This window comes from Sinocyclocheilus rhinocerous, unplaced genomic scaffold (assembly GCF_001515625.1).
Source record: "Sinocyclocheilus rhinocerous isolate Xijiao unplaced genomic scaffold, SAMN03320098_v1.1 scaffold64, whole genome shotgun sequence".
In the NCBI taxonomy this organism is placed as follows: Eukaryota; Metazoa; Chordata; class Actinopteri; order Cypriniformes; family Cyprinidae; genus Sinocyclocheilus; species Sinocyclocheilus rhinocerous.
The window spans coordinates 895,092-912,849 of record NW_015659929.1 but is presented as its reverse complement, the minus strand read 5'-3'; the positions used below and the strand labels follow the sequence as shown (position 1 = coordinate 912,849).

The window sequence follows — 17,758 nt, the reverse complement described above, 5'->3', positions numbered from 1 at the left end:
AACTGGATCAGTTCAGTTTGTAAATGAATCATTCAGACCGCTTTTATGACCTGATTCATCAGTTTCACCAAAAAGATTCATTCATGAATTGGGAAACACCGCTACTCCTTTGTATTTGCTCTTACAAATACCTGGCAGGGAAAATGTCGAATGTCAAGTTTTTCAGTGAATAACGACGTAAGTTTGGTCTGTTCCTCACATAAAACTCATCATATGACCTCAGAAGATTTAGAAAGAAATACACCACTCAAGTCACAGTCTGAACCGCATTAGTCATAACTTTATAATGTTTTTTTTTTGTGTGTCATTTTGGAGCTCGGCGGCTTCAGTTCTCATTCACTTTAATAAGTAAAAAAAAAAAAAGAGTTCTAACGATATTCTTCAAAAATTCAAGTTATGTGTTTTAAGGAAGAAAAACAACATGAAAATGATCATTTTTGTGTCAACTATTCAGTGGATTGTCTGCAATTGATTTTCATCTTGTTCCTGTGTTTTCTCATAGTCGATCCTTGTGAACTGCTTCATTTGACTAAGGTGTGTTCAGCTCTGGCTTGAACTAGTCAAGCACATATTATTGGTGCGTTTGGACCATTGTGACCTATCAAAGCTGTATCACGTCACATCCAAATTAGCAATTATTCAAATATGTAAAGTCAGCCTGCCCATATTGATAAGACTGCTTTGAATATGGCGAGGGAGGGCTGGAAGTTTCTGCCTGTCGTGTCTTTGTTACCTCAGCTGAAGTGACAGCGCCGTCAGACGCTGAGATTAAACAAAGCGAGCCTCGCTGCATGACGGTTACCATGCCACACCCTCACTGCCATGCCAACCGTACAGAGGCTCTGATTAAACAGGACTCATCCAATCCCTATAGGCTATAATTATAATCACTTACTCCACTTGTATATGTCTGAGGGTGTGTGTTTGTGGGTGTGTGTGAGGGTTTATCTGCGTCCACTGACAGGCATTTGTCGGAAGGGTTCCAGGGGTCCTAATTTTAGAATTGAAAGGTCACTTTTTGACACTAGACGAAGTGCAGCAGTGATATGATTCCTGACTGTTACTTTTTATAGTTTGTTTTCTCCTTCATTCTCTCTGGTGTAACTTTACATCTTCAGGAACATGTTTGTGTTTACTTCATTAACTACCGTTTTGGCTTGTATTCTCTGTTGCGGATTTGTGTAGGCTATGCAGTTTGCATATACTAACTGTAAGCTGGTCAAGAATTAGACTCGACCCGCTCTGCACTGCAGTCCATCAGTGATATTTAAAAGTGTTTTTTACCCAACCCTTGCCAAATCATTCGAGCAAATGCCATGCATTTTTTGAGTTCTGAAGCGATACATTGTTTGTGCCACTATCCTGTTTCAATGCTCTTTCACCAACTGCTAATACAGATGGCAGTAAACCTTCTGCAATGTGAGGGCATAATTTGTACGCTACATTAAAGTTCTCTGATCTCTCACACTGATCTGAGGTTTACAGCCCTTGTGGAGTTTGACGCCGAATGTTCGCAGTCACACAGAAGGCAACGTGAGGAGATATTGCAGCTTATTGCCGACAGGCTTGAGATAAGCAGGGCCTGCATTCATCATTACTCATCAGCCCATGAAAAGCAAGTGTCTCAGAGAGGGAAACAACTCTGGGTCATCTGTCCCTCAGGCAGCCTCTTCCAGCACGACAGCTGCTCATTTCATGGCCTGTTGATGTCTGCTAATAAACACGATCAATATTTACTGACATGCTACCTAATACAACTTATTTACTTATATATATATATTACCAATCAAAAGTTTGGGGTTAGTTTTATGTATATAAAAGTATAAATTCATAAAATATGATTTATTTTAATGTATTTTTAAATGCTGTGGTTATGTGAACAAAAAGTTCATTATTCATTTGAATATTCTAAATTATTTATATAAATTCCGCAAATTACACCAGTCACTAGTGTGTTTTATAACTAAGTATTGTTTTTTTTTTAATGCCAACATCTCTTTGTTTAGTACCAATGTAATTTGAGTTATGAGTTACATATATATTTCCTATTTTCATTTTAGTTAAAATTTTAGCAATTTCGTTGTTTTTTTTGTGATTTTTATTTTATAGTTTTTTATAAATTTTTTATTTTAGTTTTAGTTATTTTAGTTAACTTCAATAAAAATGTTGAAATTTGCCTTGCCTGAAATAAAATGAATAAGTTTTTTTTATATTTTAATCCAGTTGACAATATTTTTTTATTTAATTTTAATTCAAGTAGCATTTATTTAATTTAAACTTATTTTTCTTGAACTGAAAAATTAACTTAAATGATGAAAAGGATTCTGGAAAACAGTTTTCAAGTCCAACGTAAGAGAGATTTTCATGACTACTGTTTTGTCCAGGTACTAGTGGCAGATTCGTTTTTTATTAGTGTTGTGCAAATGTAGGATGTATTGAACATATAGGCATGAAGCTTCTTTGAAAATAGGAATTCTCATAGGATTGAAAATTTGTCATGGAATGGACAAGATGTGTTGGTAGATGACAACTATAACTAGTGGTGGTTCAGAAGGTTTCATTACTTGTCACTGTAGATGTGTGAACTTTATCTCTGCATTTTATTATTGTCTCATCCAGTGAACGTGTTGCCGTGTTACTAGTGATTACATAAAGTTAATGATAAAGAATTATATCTCTTCCTGCATTCCAGTAGTTTATAGAGTCACTTTTTGCCTTCAGACAATGCTAATAATTATGGACAATCATCAGTTATTGACTTCAAGAGGAGTCATACTGTACATAGCTTCAAATAAGAGAGCCAAATTAATCATAAAAGAAATGTGATCACAAATGCTCTGGCTTCATGTCATCCTGTATCTGTTACAGCAGTAATACAGTGTGGCATTAACAATATTGTTTTTATTAACCGCCGATATCATCATCTCATGCTCCAGTGCCGAACTGATTCCCAGATAAACCACTTCTCTTCTCTTAGTACATGCAGATGCTTTGTTTGAGGTTGGCTGATGGTTATTTGTAGCTATGTTTAAGTGGAAAAATACTGAAAAAAATGGATATGTTGAATGTTATGTTCCTTTTTATTAGATTTAAATATACTATCGTTCAAAAGTTTAGGGTCAGCAAATTTTTGTAAGTAAAACATTAATACTTTTATTCAGCAAGACTGAAAATGCTGTTCTTTTTCAACTTCAATTCATCACATATTTCCAAACTGTTAAGCAGAACAGCTGTTGTCAACACTGATAATAAGAAATTAGAAAAATTACTGAAATAAATGAACTTTTCCACGACATTCTAATTTATTGAGATGCACCTGTAAATGCAGCCTTGGTGAGCATAGAGGACTTCAAAACATTAAAAAAAAGTTATACTAACCCCAAAGTTTTGAATGAACTCCATTCAGACCAGTAAATAAGTACTGTTGGTGCACTGTTGCATGCTGAAAGTGTAAAAGATCCACTCTGGATTCACAGTGTTGTGAACTGTGAAGATTTTCATTATAAGAGTTATGGGAGGTTATTTTGAATGAATAGGTTATTTTCTCAATGGTGTGTGGCACTGGATGGCATCAGTGGTGTCTGTGACATGAACACTGGTACATTGTGAATTACTCAATTGTCCACACGGACAAACAAGAGCTGCATTTGTTCGACACGCTCATCAGGCTTGTGAAAATTATATCTTTACAATGTTTACTTGTGGATTATAGCTGGTGATTCGGATAAGGATGTATCAAGTCTTTTGGGAGACATTAAATCAATCACTGCTGATGCCTCCATTGAAATGTTTATGTTGTATCATAGGGCTGTGAGTGAAGACTTTATAAAAAGTAAAGACACAAAGATAGATTGATGCAATCTGACATGACTCATTATTAGCATTTGTTCATAAAACCAGGAACATTCTTTACCCGCTGAATGTTACTGAACTGGGCTGTTAGGTCTTAATATCCCAGCTATGCACACACACCCTCTAGTATTAGGCTTTGTAAATAAGGGGTGTTGATGTGTCATGAACCTGCCCGACCATTGTCACTGCGTCATTTTATTGCGTTGCCCAAAAGGGACTGGCAGGTCGTTACCACATTTTTATGGACATGAATCATTTCGATGTTGAAGACGGATGTTAGACTTGAAAATTCCAGAAATATGCCTTGGATATTGTGTAACTGAGGGCTGGACTTTGTCCATGTGTAAGTATTTTAGATTATGCGTAGGCAATATTCTATCTCTATTATAGACTATCCTGCTTTTTCACTCACAGCATCTGTATGAGCCTCTGTGGTTTGGACATTGTTTAGAGTGAAACAGCATAGTATCATTTAGAAACTTCTATTGTGTTCTACTTTGACATGACACAATAATCACACATACAGAAATGGTTTGGTTTCTAGAGAGAGACACATCCTAAATGTCAATGTGACTTTCCCACGGACTAGTACAGCACTTGTTTATGACACTGACTGTATCTTCAGGCCCTAAAACTACCAGAAAAAAAAACAGGTTTTGGGAATGTAGCTTTGATTCTGAGTCCATTACACACAAATATTACAGAATGCAGCAGGTTGAGGTTTTCTTTTGTGAGAATGTAACAGTGCAAGCATTATATTCTCACAAACAGTCATTATTGCAAACAACATATTTTTTTCTTTTGTCTTGGGAACAGACGGGTGATTATAAGCAATTTGACGCAGTCTTGTACTTGTTTAGACACATTAGTTCAAAGCATTTAAAGTCTGTTGTGGGAAGAGACCCCATTGAAAAGCATTTGTCTCTGATTATGTCTGACAGTGTTTTGAGTAGAAAAAAGAGCTGTTGCAATTGGAATGTTCCAGCCACAGTTCTCTTACTAAAGGATGGAGAATTAAGAGTGGCATGAGCGGCTGTTAAATACCAGTGCCACTGCTTTTATTTTTTAACATAACCCAGTGTTAACAACTTAAAGGGGTAGTTCACCCCAAAAAGTCAATATTTGAAAGTGAATTTTTTTATAAATATACTGGCCACTCTTTTCAATATAATGAGTTAGAACAGAGGCTGTCAAGCTCCAAAATATTTTTTTAAATGCTCCATAAAAGTTTTAGGGAAAGTGGTCCATGTGCTTTATTTGCATATCTTGCAAAGCCAAAGCCATATATTATTGCTTTTTGCGAAGAAGAAACCAAAATGTAAGTGTTGCTGACTACTTTTATGATGCATTTTATTGGTTTATGGTGTGTTTGCATTCTTTTTAATGCTTGAAAAGTTCAGTCATTGTACTTGCAAGGAAAAGAGGACCAGTACAACATTTTTCAAAAAAATCTTCATCAGAATAAAGTCATATGGGTTCATGACAACATGAGAGTGAATAAATGATGACAGAATTTAAATTTTTTCGTTCTCTGTTATCAGATTGGATCAGAAATGCTGATTTCGCTGATTTAGCTTTCCCTTTCAAGATCAGTGCCTTCTCCATTAGATAATATCTTTTGATTTTTTTTTTTATCCACCGCTAATAAATAAACACCTCATATTCATGTGAACAGCTGATCACATGAAACCAAAATACACCCTTGCGGTTCTATCTTTTCTCACCCCAACAAAGAGTCCTTTGGCTTTTTCAGGGCTCATAAATGATCATTAGGTAACAAGCATTTAAGGCAGAATGTTCTTGACTTTTTTTTTTTTTCAGCAGCTTTGTAAATGTAGACTTTGTTCCGATGTCAGGCACATACTTTTTTTCCCTTTTATTGGAGCAATAAATTGTTGCTATCGAGAGCAGTGAACGCCTTCATTCAGCAAGTTGAACATGTCATACAGGTTCACCAGCTTGAAAAACACACAGGTCGCTGACTAGCATAATCGCTCTCCAACCTCTCAGCTGTTGAACACTGTAGCTTGTGTCATAAATCTTGCATCATGGCTGTCACAGCTAAAATGTATTGTATTGACTTTGAGAGTGTATTGTTAGTACTGTAAGAATGTGCTCTGTTGTGTCAGGATGGTATGTACCTACAGTGCAGGTCCTCCCAGTGTCATTAAATACTCTGGGCACTCCAAATACTAAAATGCACGATCCAGACATTGTATTATCTATATCTCTAGGGAAATGGATGTTTTTTTGTGTTTTATATTTATGTTATTTCCCTCTAAGCGCCAAAGTCGCAAAATTGCGACAAGATGTCATACTTAATAAAATAGACTGTAGTTCCTAATATGGTGTAATATCTCATTTGTATTCCCTACCACTAGATGGCAGACATGTAGTACTTCGATTCTAGACCAAAATTACGTCACGTTCCTATTCAAAGTGTTCGAGGAAATAGCAGAGCAAGTGAGCTATCGTGTCATTGATGCGGAAGCAGTTCAGTTCATAGCGTGCGAGTAAATTGTGAGATTTGTGAGAGAAAATCGCCAAATGGCTAATAAAAAGTTGTACCGTGAGGATGTGTTGCAAATGTTATTCGCCGATTCTGACTCTGAAGGGGAATATTTGCCTTTTGGAAATGACGATCGGTCATCTAATAATCGCGCTTCTCCCGGTACATCTTTGCAGCGCAATGGTTAATTACAATAATTAATTACACTCTAAATAATTTAAATAATAATTTAAATAATTTAATAATTTAAAGTAAAATAATTACACTCTCGTGCAAGGCGAGAGTGTTCACGAAGCATAAACAAGTGATCATTTCGACCCTTTGCCCAACGGGGATGGAGGTGGCAGCGGTGGACGTGATCGTTGTGTCCATACGAGAGCTGTTGCTAGAGGTAGAGGCAGCAGGGGTAGGAGAAATCAGTGTGGGGTAGGTCTGTGCGCTGTGCCATGCAATGAGAGGTACCATACTCTCAAGAACTATAAACCGTGTCACCTAGATACCTGATTGGGCATTTTTAACATTCGTTTCTTATTTAATTGGTTCCACATTGTTTGCTGATTTTTACTTTATTTAAACTTTGTGTCATTTATTTATTTTATTTGACATTCGTTTTGCTAATAAACATTCTACGTTTCTTATTTATTTGGTTATATATTATAGGCTACATATACTTCCAGTTTTGTATAGGCAAATAAGTTCAAACATCAATTCAATATCTACTATTTCCTGAATATTATGAAATTCAAGATAACCGCCCCCTAATGACGTCATAATATGCTAATTAGACGAGTATATTTACACCCCACATAAACTTTCAGTCATGGCCAACATTTTTCTAATTTACAGTAAGATCTCTATTTTTAAGCCCTTTCAAGCCACAAGCTTTTGAAATCTTGATGTCAAAATCCAGCATTTTTCCAAAAATCCCTGGCGCCTAAAAGGTTAAGGCATAGTAGGCTTGCCGCGATAGACGGTGTTGACGGTGGTACCGGTGTTAAAAAAACGACGGAAAGCGAGGAAAAGAGGGAAAATTCAAACGAAATAAAAACGAACAATTGCTTTACTCCGAATTGCCGCTATTTCAAAGTGAAAGTAAAATGCGCACACATTTAAAAGCGAAGGAAAGCGAGGAAAAGAGGGAACGCCCCGCCCTCGCGGTGATACCGGTATTACCGGTGGGAAAATTTCCTCACCATCACAACCCTTAAGGCATAGGCTAAAAATTGCAGGGAAAACCAAGTCAAAGTTTAGCTAGTAAACATGGGACCTCCAATTCAGAGAGCAAATGGCTGAAGTATTATATAATCTCCTTGGTCAAAACATAGGAGAAGGAAATACACACAGCAACAGGATGTCAAGGATCTTGGGTTCAAAATTCCATTGACGTTTTACATTGAGGAATTTGGTATTTTTATTGTGATCCTATTTGGTCTTCACCTTGTGTGACAGTGTTCATAAAAAAACCTGTCGAGGACAAGAAGGTGACAAAAAAGTAGAACATACACAGTACATGTACTGTGTCTTATCATTGTTTTATTGTTTATGTGCTTGTCGCATTTCTGACATAAAATATATACTGTCAATTTAGAATGAAGCTAGTTTTAGTAGGGTTATTTAGCTGTTGTTCATCTGGTTGTTTGAGTGAACGTGTTTTTAGTGCATATCCTTTTGTATAGAGCTGCCGGGAACTGGCCTGATGGGATTGTGCTTTCACCTTCTAGCTCATTCACCAGGGCACACAGAGACCCAAAACATGCCCACTGTTTTTTATTGTCTTTTTCCCAGGCTGAGTGATTAACCAAACACCTCTTCTCCTCTACAGGCACCAGGAGAGCAGCAGGAGGCTCAAAAATGTAAGTGCTAATGCTGAGTTATTTGGGTTGCTCCTGTTTATCTCCTAATTTGTTCATTTGAAATATGCTGTGAGTTTTAGGAGTCTGGCTTCATTCCTGCAGTGTCAAATACAATTCTCACTTTGCAGCTTCCATATTGTGATTTGTGGTTGTCTGTTTATCTCTTAAATAGCTCAGTGGCAGTATATAATAGTAACATTTCAAGAGGCTTTATCTAAAACTCAAGTACGCTGCTCAAGACACCCCTCACCTCTCTTGAGTAAGAGTAATTTGAGAAATGGCTCAAAAAGCATATTTTAAGCAACTAAGTGTTATAAGTGTCCTAATATTTTTTTGGGCCAGGGTATATAATGGCTTTTAATCTTGCAATGTGATTTAACTAGTTTCTGTTGACATCTCAGCATGCAGCCAGGGATGAAGTAGCATTGGATTTTATCACTGAATCATATCTTTGTTGCAGTGTGTTCTAATACAGTTGTGTTGATTTGTTTCCTAGGTTCTGATCACCATATACTGGTTGGGCAGAAAGGCACATGCTGATCATTTTTATAATGGACCTTACCTAAAACTAAAGGCTTTTGAGGGATTACTTGGCAAAGCACTATATAAGGTTAGATATCTATTGACATTATGCAGTATTTGACTGTAGTATTTACTTTTAGATGTTAAATTGTAGTGCTTGAATACCGTAGATTCTTCTAGACTAGCTGACCATGTAAATCTCATTTTATATCCATTCTGGTATTTAAAATATCTTGCTATGAATGCAGCAGACTGGTCTCATGATTTAACTAAATATAAAGGAACAGTGAGCCAATAGCAATTAATTGCTTTGATACTGACTTTTACATATGGAAAAAAAAATATTTATTTGAATTTAAATAATTTTACCATGCTTATTATATTATTATAGAAGTGCCATCAAAATCATTTTTGTCATTAAACCTGCCATTTCAATTTAAAACTCTGCATATTTCAATTATTGTAGTCAGAAATAGCCATGCAAATCTTTTTGTTAATACACATCAATATCAGAACAGAGTTTAAATGCTTCTATGTACATGATCAGCTTTAATGGCATGACTTACAATGGAAAAGACAGCAGATTCTCATGAGCAAGACTGTGTGCACTGCACTGATGGAGGCTGTATGCTGTGTTTGTTGTTTGTGTTTTTCCCTTGTGCACACTGTGTGCTGGTCCCTCACGCTCACACCCTTGTGCTCAACAGACACTAGAGGATTGCACATCACTGCAGGGCAGTGTGCGAAACAGCTCTTGTAGAGACAGCTGGTACTCAGAGAAAGAAGAGCTCTTCCCACTACGAGCCGGACACAGGAGAGAAGACTCTCTAGACAGCCTCGACTCACTGGGCTCCAGAACTTACAGCACATCCTCAGACGCTACACTCAAAGGAAGCAGCGAGGGTAAGACTCCTCAGTCTCTTAAGTTTCTCTTGTGTGTTCTAACTTGACTTTGAGGCAGTCAGAGATGAGTAGTTGTATCAAAAGTGAAGTTTGGTCTTTCATTTTGTGTCTTTTTAGAAAAAAAAAAAGTGAAATAAGCTGTGAAGTGCCACAGAAAATAAAAACTTTGATTGAGCTGCAGTATAGTTTATTAATTAACTCTTGCCTATCTAAACAAATGCTTGGTGCCCTCTAGTGGTTTATGAGTGAAACCATTTAAGGCTTTTGTCATGAGCTGACTGGGACAGTGTTTGATGGAAAGTGCAAACTTCCATCCACTCATACTCTTCTACATGGTTGCGTTTCAGTGGCATTAGCAGCTTTCTACTCCGTCATGGTCTCAGGGGCTCAATTGCAGCTCATGAGGAAGGTGTTGATGTAATTAGCAGCTGATATAATTAGTGTTCTGGGCTTTCTACACGTTCACTACAGTGAGACATTTTTTTTCTTTTTCCCCACTGACCTGTCAATGAGTCAGTCGCTTCCCACTGCCATATTTACTACATAGAAGTATGTGCATGAGTGCACTACAAAAAAAAAAAAGTTGTCTATATTTGGACGATGAAGACATTTTCTAAGAATTCTACCATTTAAAAGTTAGAGATTTTTGAAAGAAGTCTCAGGCTTAGCAAGGCTGCATTTATTTAATCAAAAATACAGTAAAAACAATAATTTTGTGAGATATTATTACAATGTAAAATAATTGTTTACTATTTTTAAATGTAGCTTATTCCTGTGATGGCAAAGATATGTTTTCAGCATCCATTGCTCCAGTCTTCAGTGTCAAAAGATCATTTTGAAACCATTCTGATATTATCACAGTTGAAAATGAGTGTAATGCTTAATATTTTTGTGTAAACATGAGTCTTTAATGAATAGAACGTTCACAAGGACAGCATTTATTTGAAATGTAATTTCCTTTTATCAGTTTAATGCATCTTTGCTATGTAAAAAAAAGTAATGATATCTTTGAGAAGAAGAAAAAATCTTACAGAGCCCAAACTTTTCAATGGTAGTGTTTTATAATTGTATGAATTGCTGTAAGCTTATTTTCTTACCCCATTGGTAAATAGATTTTTCTTGCTTTAAGAAAAATATAATGAAATTTGGTGAGATTTCTGTGTAAAATAGATTCTGATGAAGAAAAATCTTTTTTGCACTGTGTACTTTGTCTAGATCAAATTTTGTCATCACAAAAATAGTAAAACGTGCATTCAGCTACATTGTGTGGACTATCCAACAGTCCCCAGAAAAACAACTTCATAAATACACTAAAAGAAAATCTGAAAATTCAAAAAAGTATTCCATTGCATTCTGTAAGTGTTAGGTTTAGGGTTATGGGTTAGAAAACATTAGTTCAGTATAAAAACTATAAAAGTCAATGGAAAGTCCCCACCAGGACAGAAAAACAATCATGGGTGCATGTGTGTGTGTTTATAGCTCACACTCCTGGGTGTCTGTGCTGTTTCTCCAGGTTGTGGCAGTGACCCTGAAGCAGATCTGAGCTTCATGATGTCAGAAAATAAAGAATACCGCCGTTCACTGGTCGTTGCACCTAAGACCACCACTCAGTACAATCAGTTCCTGCCATCAAAGGACAAGCAGTCAGGCTACGTTCCAGCACCATTACGCAAGAAACGTGCAGAGCGAAATGACGACAACAGAAGAAGCTGGGCTAGCCCTATGTACACAGAAGATGATGGCACTTTTACAAGGTAATGCAAGTCTACACTTTACAGATCATAGGGGGTTTTCAATGGACGGCATATATTCACCTACTCTGGCGCAAAGTGACCAGTGATATGTGATGTTATCCAGAACATGTTTTCTGCAAGAAACATGTTTCCTGCAAGTTTGGTCTTTCTCTAAGGAGGCCTTAGGATAGAAAATTCACAAGTTTCTATCCTAGACAGCAATGAAATTAAAATGAGAGTAAAAACTTTCTTTAGTCTCCAGCTTCTCAGATTTTTCTCCAGAGAAAAAAAAAGAATCTTAAATCCTCTTGAATTTTAAAAGAACTCAACAATGTCTTACATTGTGCTCTGAAATCTGCAATCAAAAGATTTGAATGTGAACTTTTGGTCATTCACTTTTTTTAGATTCATTATCATTACATTCCTCCTTTGTTGGTTTGTCTTTGCCGGTACTTATTTTTCCCACTATATCTTGGCATTGTACTTTTGTGACCATCACTGGCGGTCCATCCCAGTCGTGAGAGGGCAGGTTCAGACCCTTCATCTATCACCGGGTTGAAATCCCAGACAGCCGCTTGCCCGTCTTTGGCCTATCAGTATGAGAGCAGTGATTCGGATGCAGACCGACCGGATCCCGACGTGGTTCTAGATGACCTCGCTAGCCGTAGATTTCACAGCCCCTCCCCTGTCGCTCTGACCAACTTTGCCTTACCCATGAGCCACCTGGAGGCAACTGCTGTCCCGTGTACTACCAGGTCACAGGTGGCTGTCAGTAATGAATCCCGGCAGACACTGACCCATCTCAGGTCAGAACTGGCATCATTGACGTGCATCTGTTTGCCATTTTATCAGTGCTAACTGTGGGATTTCTTCGTTGCTGTGATGTCTTTATTTCGCTTGATTTTCAACCTATAGTGTGGACTTTTTTGAAACATTTTGTTTTCAGTGTTTGCTTTTTATTTGGTTTGCTGTACTTGTTAATCATGGATGGTTTGATGTGCATTGATCACTGGCGGTATGTAACAAAAATGGCTGTCTTTTGAGCAGCAGTCAGTCACAGCCTCTTCAGAGGACTTACAGGAGACCTGTATCGGCTGGTGTCTGCGTTTATGATGACTCTGAGGAAGAGGATGACGAGTTTGGCTATGCCGATCCTGTTCAAGATGATCTTTATGCCCGTAAAGTAGGCCTGACGCCTCAACCGTCTGTAACAGTGCCTTTTGATAAATTTCTGCCCAAGTTCTGGACACCTGAGGAGGATGCACACGTGAAGAAGATCAAACTGGGCTCCCAGCGCCGGCCTTGGTACAGGAAGATCCAAGGATTCAGGTCTGTCCAGTACTGAGGCAAAAAAAGAAAAAAACATACTGTAAAGATTTAAAATGAGTAAAACTTTGAAAACTCCAGGAATACTTCATTTTTCAAGATATGCATGATATATCAGATGAGCAGAAGGGGAGGGAATCAGTCATGATTCTGCTTCTTGCCAGAGATTCAGATTCTCTGTTTCGTAATGTCTCTGTTGACAATATTTCATAATTTTGAAGAAAAAAGAATGAAAAATATTTTGACAATGACAATTCTTACTGCATTCACTCCAGTAAGAAGCTGTTGCCAACTTATAAGAGTTTCAGATATCAACAGGACATTAAAATCAAAATAAATAACATCTTCATATTTATTATAATTGGCAACTGTTCATGAAAATCATTTGGACATTAAAATGTTTTTTTTTATTGCAGTTACAAAGTTTTTATGAAATCTAAATAAGAACCTGTTCTCAATACCTAGCCCTCTCGATCAGTCCATTAATGTTCAGATATTAATTTCTAACACACCGTAAAGACATGTCTGGCATTACACTGACTCCAAAAGAGTACAGTATTTGGCCACTTAGGTCAAACTTAAATGTGGTTACAAACAAATGATGGTAGACCTGTTATTTGGACGTGTTCTACAAAATCGACCAACGATTAAGTGTCCAAATTTTGTATTAGTTTTTGCTCATACTTTCTTATAGTTTTAAGTGTGGCTTAAATGTCCAAATACTTTTGGTGCACTGTAAACCCTCAGGTTTCTTTTTGGCTTATTTACTTTATCACTAAGGCTTCTCTGTTACCTCTCTGTCTTCTTTGTGGTGATGGTTGCTAACCTTTCTCCCCTGTCTTTCTCTGTGCTCTTTTACCTCACATTTTCCAGCCACAAGAAGTCAGGTTCATCCTCTGAAGAATCAGACGGTGACGTCAACCCCTGGCTCTCTGTACCTACTTTCTCTCGCACTCAGTCTGAACCCCCTCCCTCTCACTCCCATGCACCTGAAGGCCTCGCTCAGTCCAGCCTCACTTCCACACTCAGGTCCTTATCACAGCCCCATATGCATTAGGACTGGACATCTACTCACTTCCCCCAATCAGCTTCTTCTCATGTTCTAATAAATGTATGAACTGGTGCTTACTAACATGTAGTGTTTTTTATTCGAAATCATCATCATGAATGTTAGTGATCTCACCAAACAAATGCATTTGTATCCAAATGGAAATGGTGAGAATTGTCAGCATAGTATCAATATTCACATAATTCAGGGATGTTAAAAGGACAGTTCACCCAAAAAGATGAATCTTTATGCTGCTCTTTTCCAGTAACATTGTTCATAGTAATGAAAGTGGTTCATGCAACTCATTACAAGTGAAGCCCATGATTTGTGTGAGAAGAGGACAAAGCTTTCCAATAAGGCCCTCCATTAAGCTATTCCTTCAAAAACAATTGAGACTGTATAATATAATGTGTCAGTGAGTTGAATTTGAGAACCGGATCAGTGAATGTGTCAATTTTCTTTGAGTCTTTTCAGTGAACACAGCTGATTCAGTTTAGAAATCTGACTGATCAATTGCTTTACAAACACACTGATGATCTGGTTACAGCAGCTCTTGAATGATTTGCCACAGCTGACTTGAAGGGGAAGATTATCAGTGAATAATGACTTACATTTCTGTCTTTTCCTTACACAAAGCTATAATATAGCTTCAGAAAATATGAAATATTACTAATGCATTGTATGGACCAAATTTATAGCTCTATTTTGGTGCAGTTTTGGAGCTTCAAGGCCCATTCACACCAAAAACGATAACTATGTATAATAAGTATTATATTAGCATCAACACCAACACGTAATAAGATTCTGTTTATTATAAGTGTATTTACACTATAGTTACATCGTCTGACACTTTAAATGCTCATACACTTTAAAGCCAGATGGATTTTGATTGGTTCTCAATGTTTTTATCTTTCATTAACTGGAAAAAAATAGTTCTGAATGTGATTTCAATAATATTGTCCCCTTGTGTCGTTATCATTATAGTTGTGGTGTGGACTTCACTATTCTCAAGAAATTAGAGCAATTATTAAAACTTTATAGTTATCGTTGTAGTTATCATGCTTTGTGTGAACCAGCCTTAAAAGTTGTGGTCGCTATGAACTGTTGTGTGGCCTGGGTCAAGATTCTTAAAAATACTTACTGTTATTGTATTTAACTTTTAGTAAATATAACTTCTTAGTATTTTTGTGGCAGAGTGCTCACACTGCTGCTTTTCCAAAAATCCAGAACAAATAGAGACCGCATAATGCTGCTGTTACTTATATATCACATGGTTAGTTGCATCCTCCTGCATGCACTACTCTTGCTTACTGATTCTTACACTTGCATTCTCCTACTGTCCCTTGCATGTTCTGAATCCTTTCTTTGCTCTTTTCTCCTTTCATTCACCACAGTTGTCAAACACAACCTCTCACAGTTGCTCAGCAGACTGCTGGGCTGCATAATTTAAAGCCCCCTGATTTTTGGCCCAGACCGGATCCCGCCTCTGGCCCCAGACTCATAAAATGTGAAAAGCGTCCCCTCCTTGGGCGTGAACACCCTAACGACCCATACAACGTTTCTGCCGACATCCTGCCTGATTTGGAAAATGACGATATGTTCACACGTCGTACAAAAACCTTCCACTCAAGCGATGACCTGGCCAAATTGAAGTATGGTAACTTCCTGTTGCCTCGCCACAGATCGAAGGCCGACGTCATGGTGGTAATTCAGCCCCGCCACGAGAGTGAACCCATTTATCCTGACATTGAAAAAGACGATGTGGTTTTTCGAAGGGCTCAACAGCAAATCAGTCATTGCCCTCTGTCTGGGGCCCCTGATAACTACCACCCTGTTCCTATTCCAGAGGCATGGGCTTTGCCACCAAAACAGCAGGCCAAGCTGATGTGTGACCCAGTTGAACCCAGACAGCACCAACCCAAGCCAGAGATTAAACACGGAGCAGAACAGCACCTGAAGGCAGATGATATGCTACTTAGGAAGCTAAGAGCTTTAAATACCCAAGGGAAGATGGAAAGGGAAGCTCCTGGTGTTTCTTTCTCTTGCAGTGAGGAAGATATGCAGAAATGGCAAGCCATCAGAGAGGCCAGCCATGTGCGATACCGGAAGAGGCTGATGGTGGAGAGGTTAGGTTTCTGAGCCTGCAGAAATGCCTGTGTGTGCTTGTCATCGTGATCTCAGCTGCGGTGTACTTTTCCCATTCTCATGTTAACTATGATCTGATACTGGCAATGGCAGATGTTTGGGAGTTTAATATGGGTGTGAGTTTGATTGCATGAGACCTGCCACTTGATGAATAATTGTAACAGGTAGATATTTGGATTTTCTCTTGAATTATTTTGGACTGGCTTCCAAATTTGAACTTCTTTTTGGTTTGTGCAGTTTGTGCATGAAGTCTTGATGTCAAAATGGTTCTCAGCCTTGAAATTTGATCCATGCTGTGTTTTACCCACCCTATTTTTAACATAAGAGCGGGTACGGCCATTTTTAATTTGAATGTGCAATGGCATCAGTCCCTTCCAGTAATTTTAACTGTACAAAAACAATACTTTATACTCCTTGATGTTGCAAACTGGTATTTGTTATCATATTATTTTAATTTATTTGTGTAATCATAAATACACTGGTTTGTAGTACAAATAATTTTGCAGTTTTATGCAGTTTATTCTTCTTCTAGTTATTTACCTATAGCGACTAAGTGAAAGGTGGGTAAATGGTTTATTTATTTGGTCTATAACTTTGTTTAATTTATTTAATTATAAAAAAGCATTTGATTGATTTTTAGCATTTATTTATCTATTAACATAATTGCATTAGGATGCATAAACCTTTTTACAGGAACACCAAGGAAAGTTATTTTTGCCATACAGATAGACCTTTTTTGTCTTTGCAGAGACTGACCAATTGCCTGTGAATTGCATTTTGTTTGTGTTTAATAAAAAGACAGAATCTGGTGACAAATGCATATAAGAAACTGATACATCATGTACAAACTCCATTGCTGTGGTTTTCGTTTAAGTAAAAGGCTCCTAACAGGCTTTATAAGGTGCTAGTGTATCCAGCTATGCTGTGGTGGAATTTTAAAACCTGAGCAATGTCTGTAAATAATCCAGTCAGACACATTCACTCTTTATGAGGTAGCTTACAATGCGCTTTAGCTCCAAATTCCCCACACCCTTGTGATCCTGTGAAAGCTGGAACTTACACTTATGTGACCATGGAAACACACCTAGCACTTGAACCCCAAGTACAACATTTCATTTGATCAGAGTCCATGTAATGTCGGGGCATTTAAAAGAGCAACCGCACTGGGATTGGTGGGGAATTCTACAAGTTTCCAATGATGTCATTCCACCTTAAAATGTACCTAAACCAAGTTACAACTGACACTTAATATTATGTTTACACATTTTAAATGTCAGACAGCTCGGTCTGTAATCGGAGAATTAACTGAATGTTGAAGCATGACTGTGTGTACTGTAAAAAACAAAAACAAAAAAACAGCTCATATAATAGCTGGAGTGGTGTGACTAAGCTCTTGACTACCGTTTAAAAGTTTGGGATCCGTGAACATTTTTTTAAAGAAATTAATACTTTTATTCAGCAAGGTTGCATTAAATTGATCAAAAGTGACAGTAAAGACATTTAAAATGTTTTCATTGTGAAAATTCAGCTTTGTCATCAGAGGAATAAATTACATTTGAAATATATTAACATTGAATCAGTTATTTTAAATTGCATAAAATTTTACACTTTTGCTCTTTTTATTGTATTTTGATCAAATAAATGCAGACTTGGTGAGCATACAACACTGGTCAGTCAATAAAAACTGTCAATCATCACACCAATATATGATTATGTTGTTGTTGTGGTTCTCTTTGGTTCCCTAGACTGCTCCAGAAAAGCTCTAGTAGTGAAGGGTGAGTTGTGGCCTTGTGCAGTCACAGCACATTTGTGTGTGTGTGTGTGTGTGTGTGTGTGTGTGTGTGTGTGTGTGTACCTGTTTTTCTAT

General features: G+C 37.4%; 1 protein-coding gene across 11 annotated transcripts in view; it reads left to right on the top strand.

Moving 5' to 3' along the window:
• The window catches only part of LOC107724468 (LIM domain only protein 7-like), a 47,435-nt gene that overhangs the window by 12,804 nt on the left and 16,873 nt on the right, over positions 1-17,758 (top strand). For 10 of the 11 annotated variants that reach the window (XM_016533422.1, XM_016533417.1, XM_016533418.1 and 7 more), the window contains 9 exons: positions 8,184-8,214; positions 8,711-8,824; positions 9,444-9,639; positions 11,153-11,393; positions 11,888-12,178; positions 12,420-12,701; positions 13,572-13,727; positions 15,141-15,872; positions 17,637-17,666. In XM_016533422.1, coding sequence (XP_016388908.1) covers positions 8,184-8,214; positions 8,711-8,824; positions 9,444-9,639; positions 11,153-11,393; positions 11,888-12,178; positions 12,420-12,701; positions 13,572-13,727; positions 15,141-15,872; positions 17,637-17,666 — 2,073 coding nt within the window. The remainder of the gene's footprint in view (positions 1-8,183; positions 8,215-8,710; positions 8,825-9,443; positions 9,640-11,152; positions 11,394-11,887; positions 12,179-12,419; positions 12,702-13,571; positions 13,728-15,140; positions 15,873-17,636; positions 17,667-17,758) is intronic. The other variant, XM_016533425.1, reaches the window with a different exon arrangement.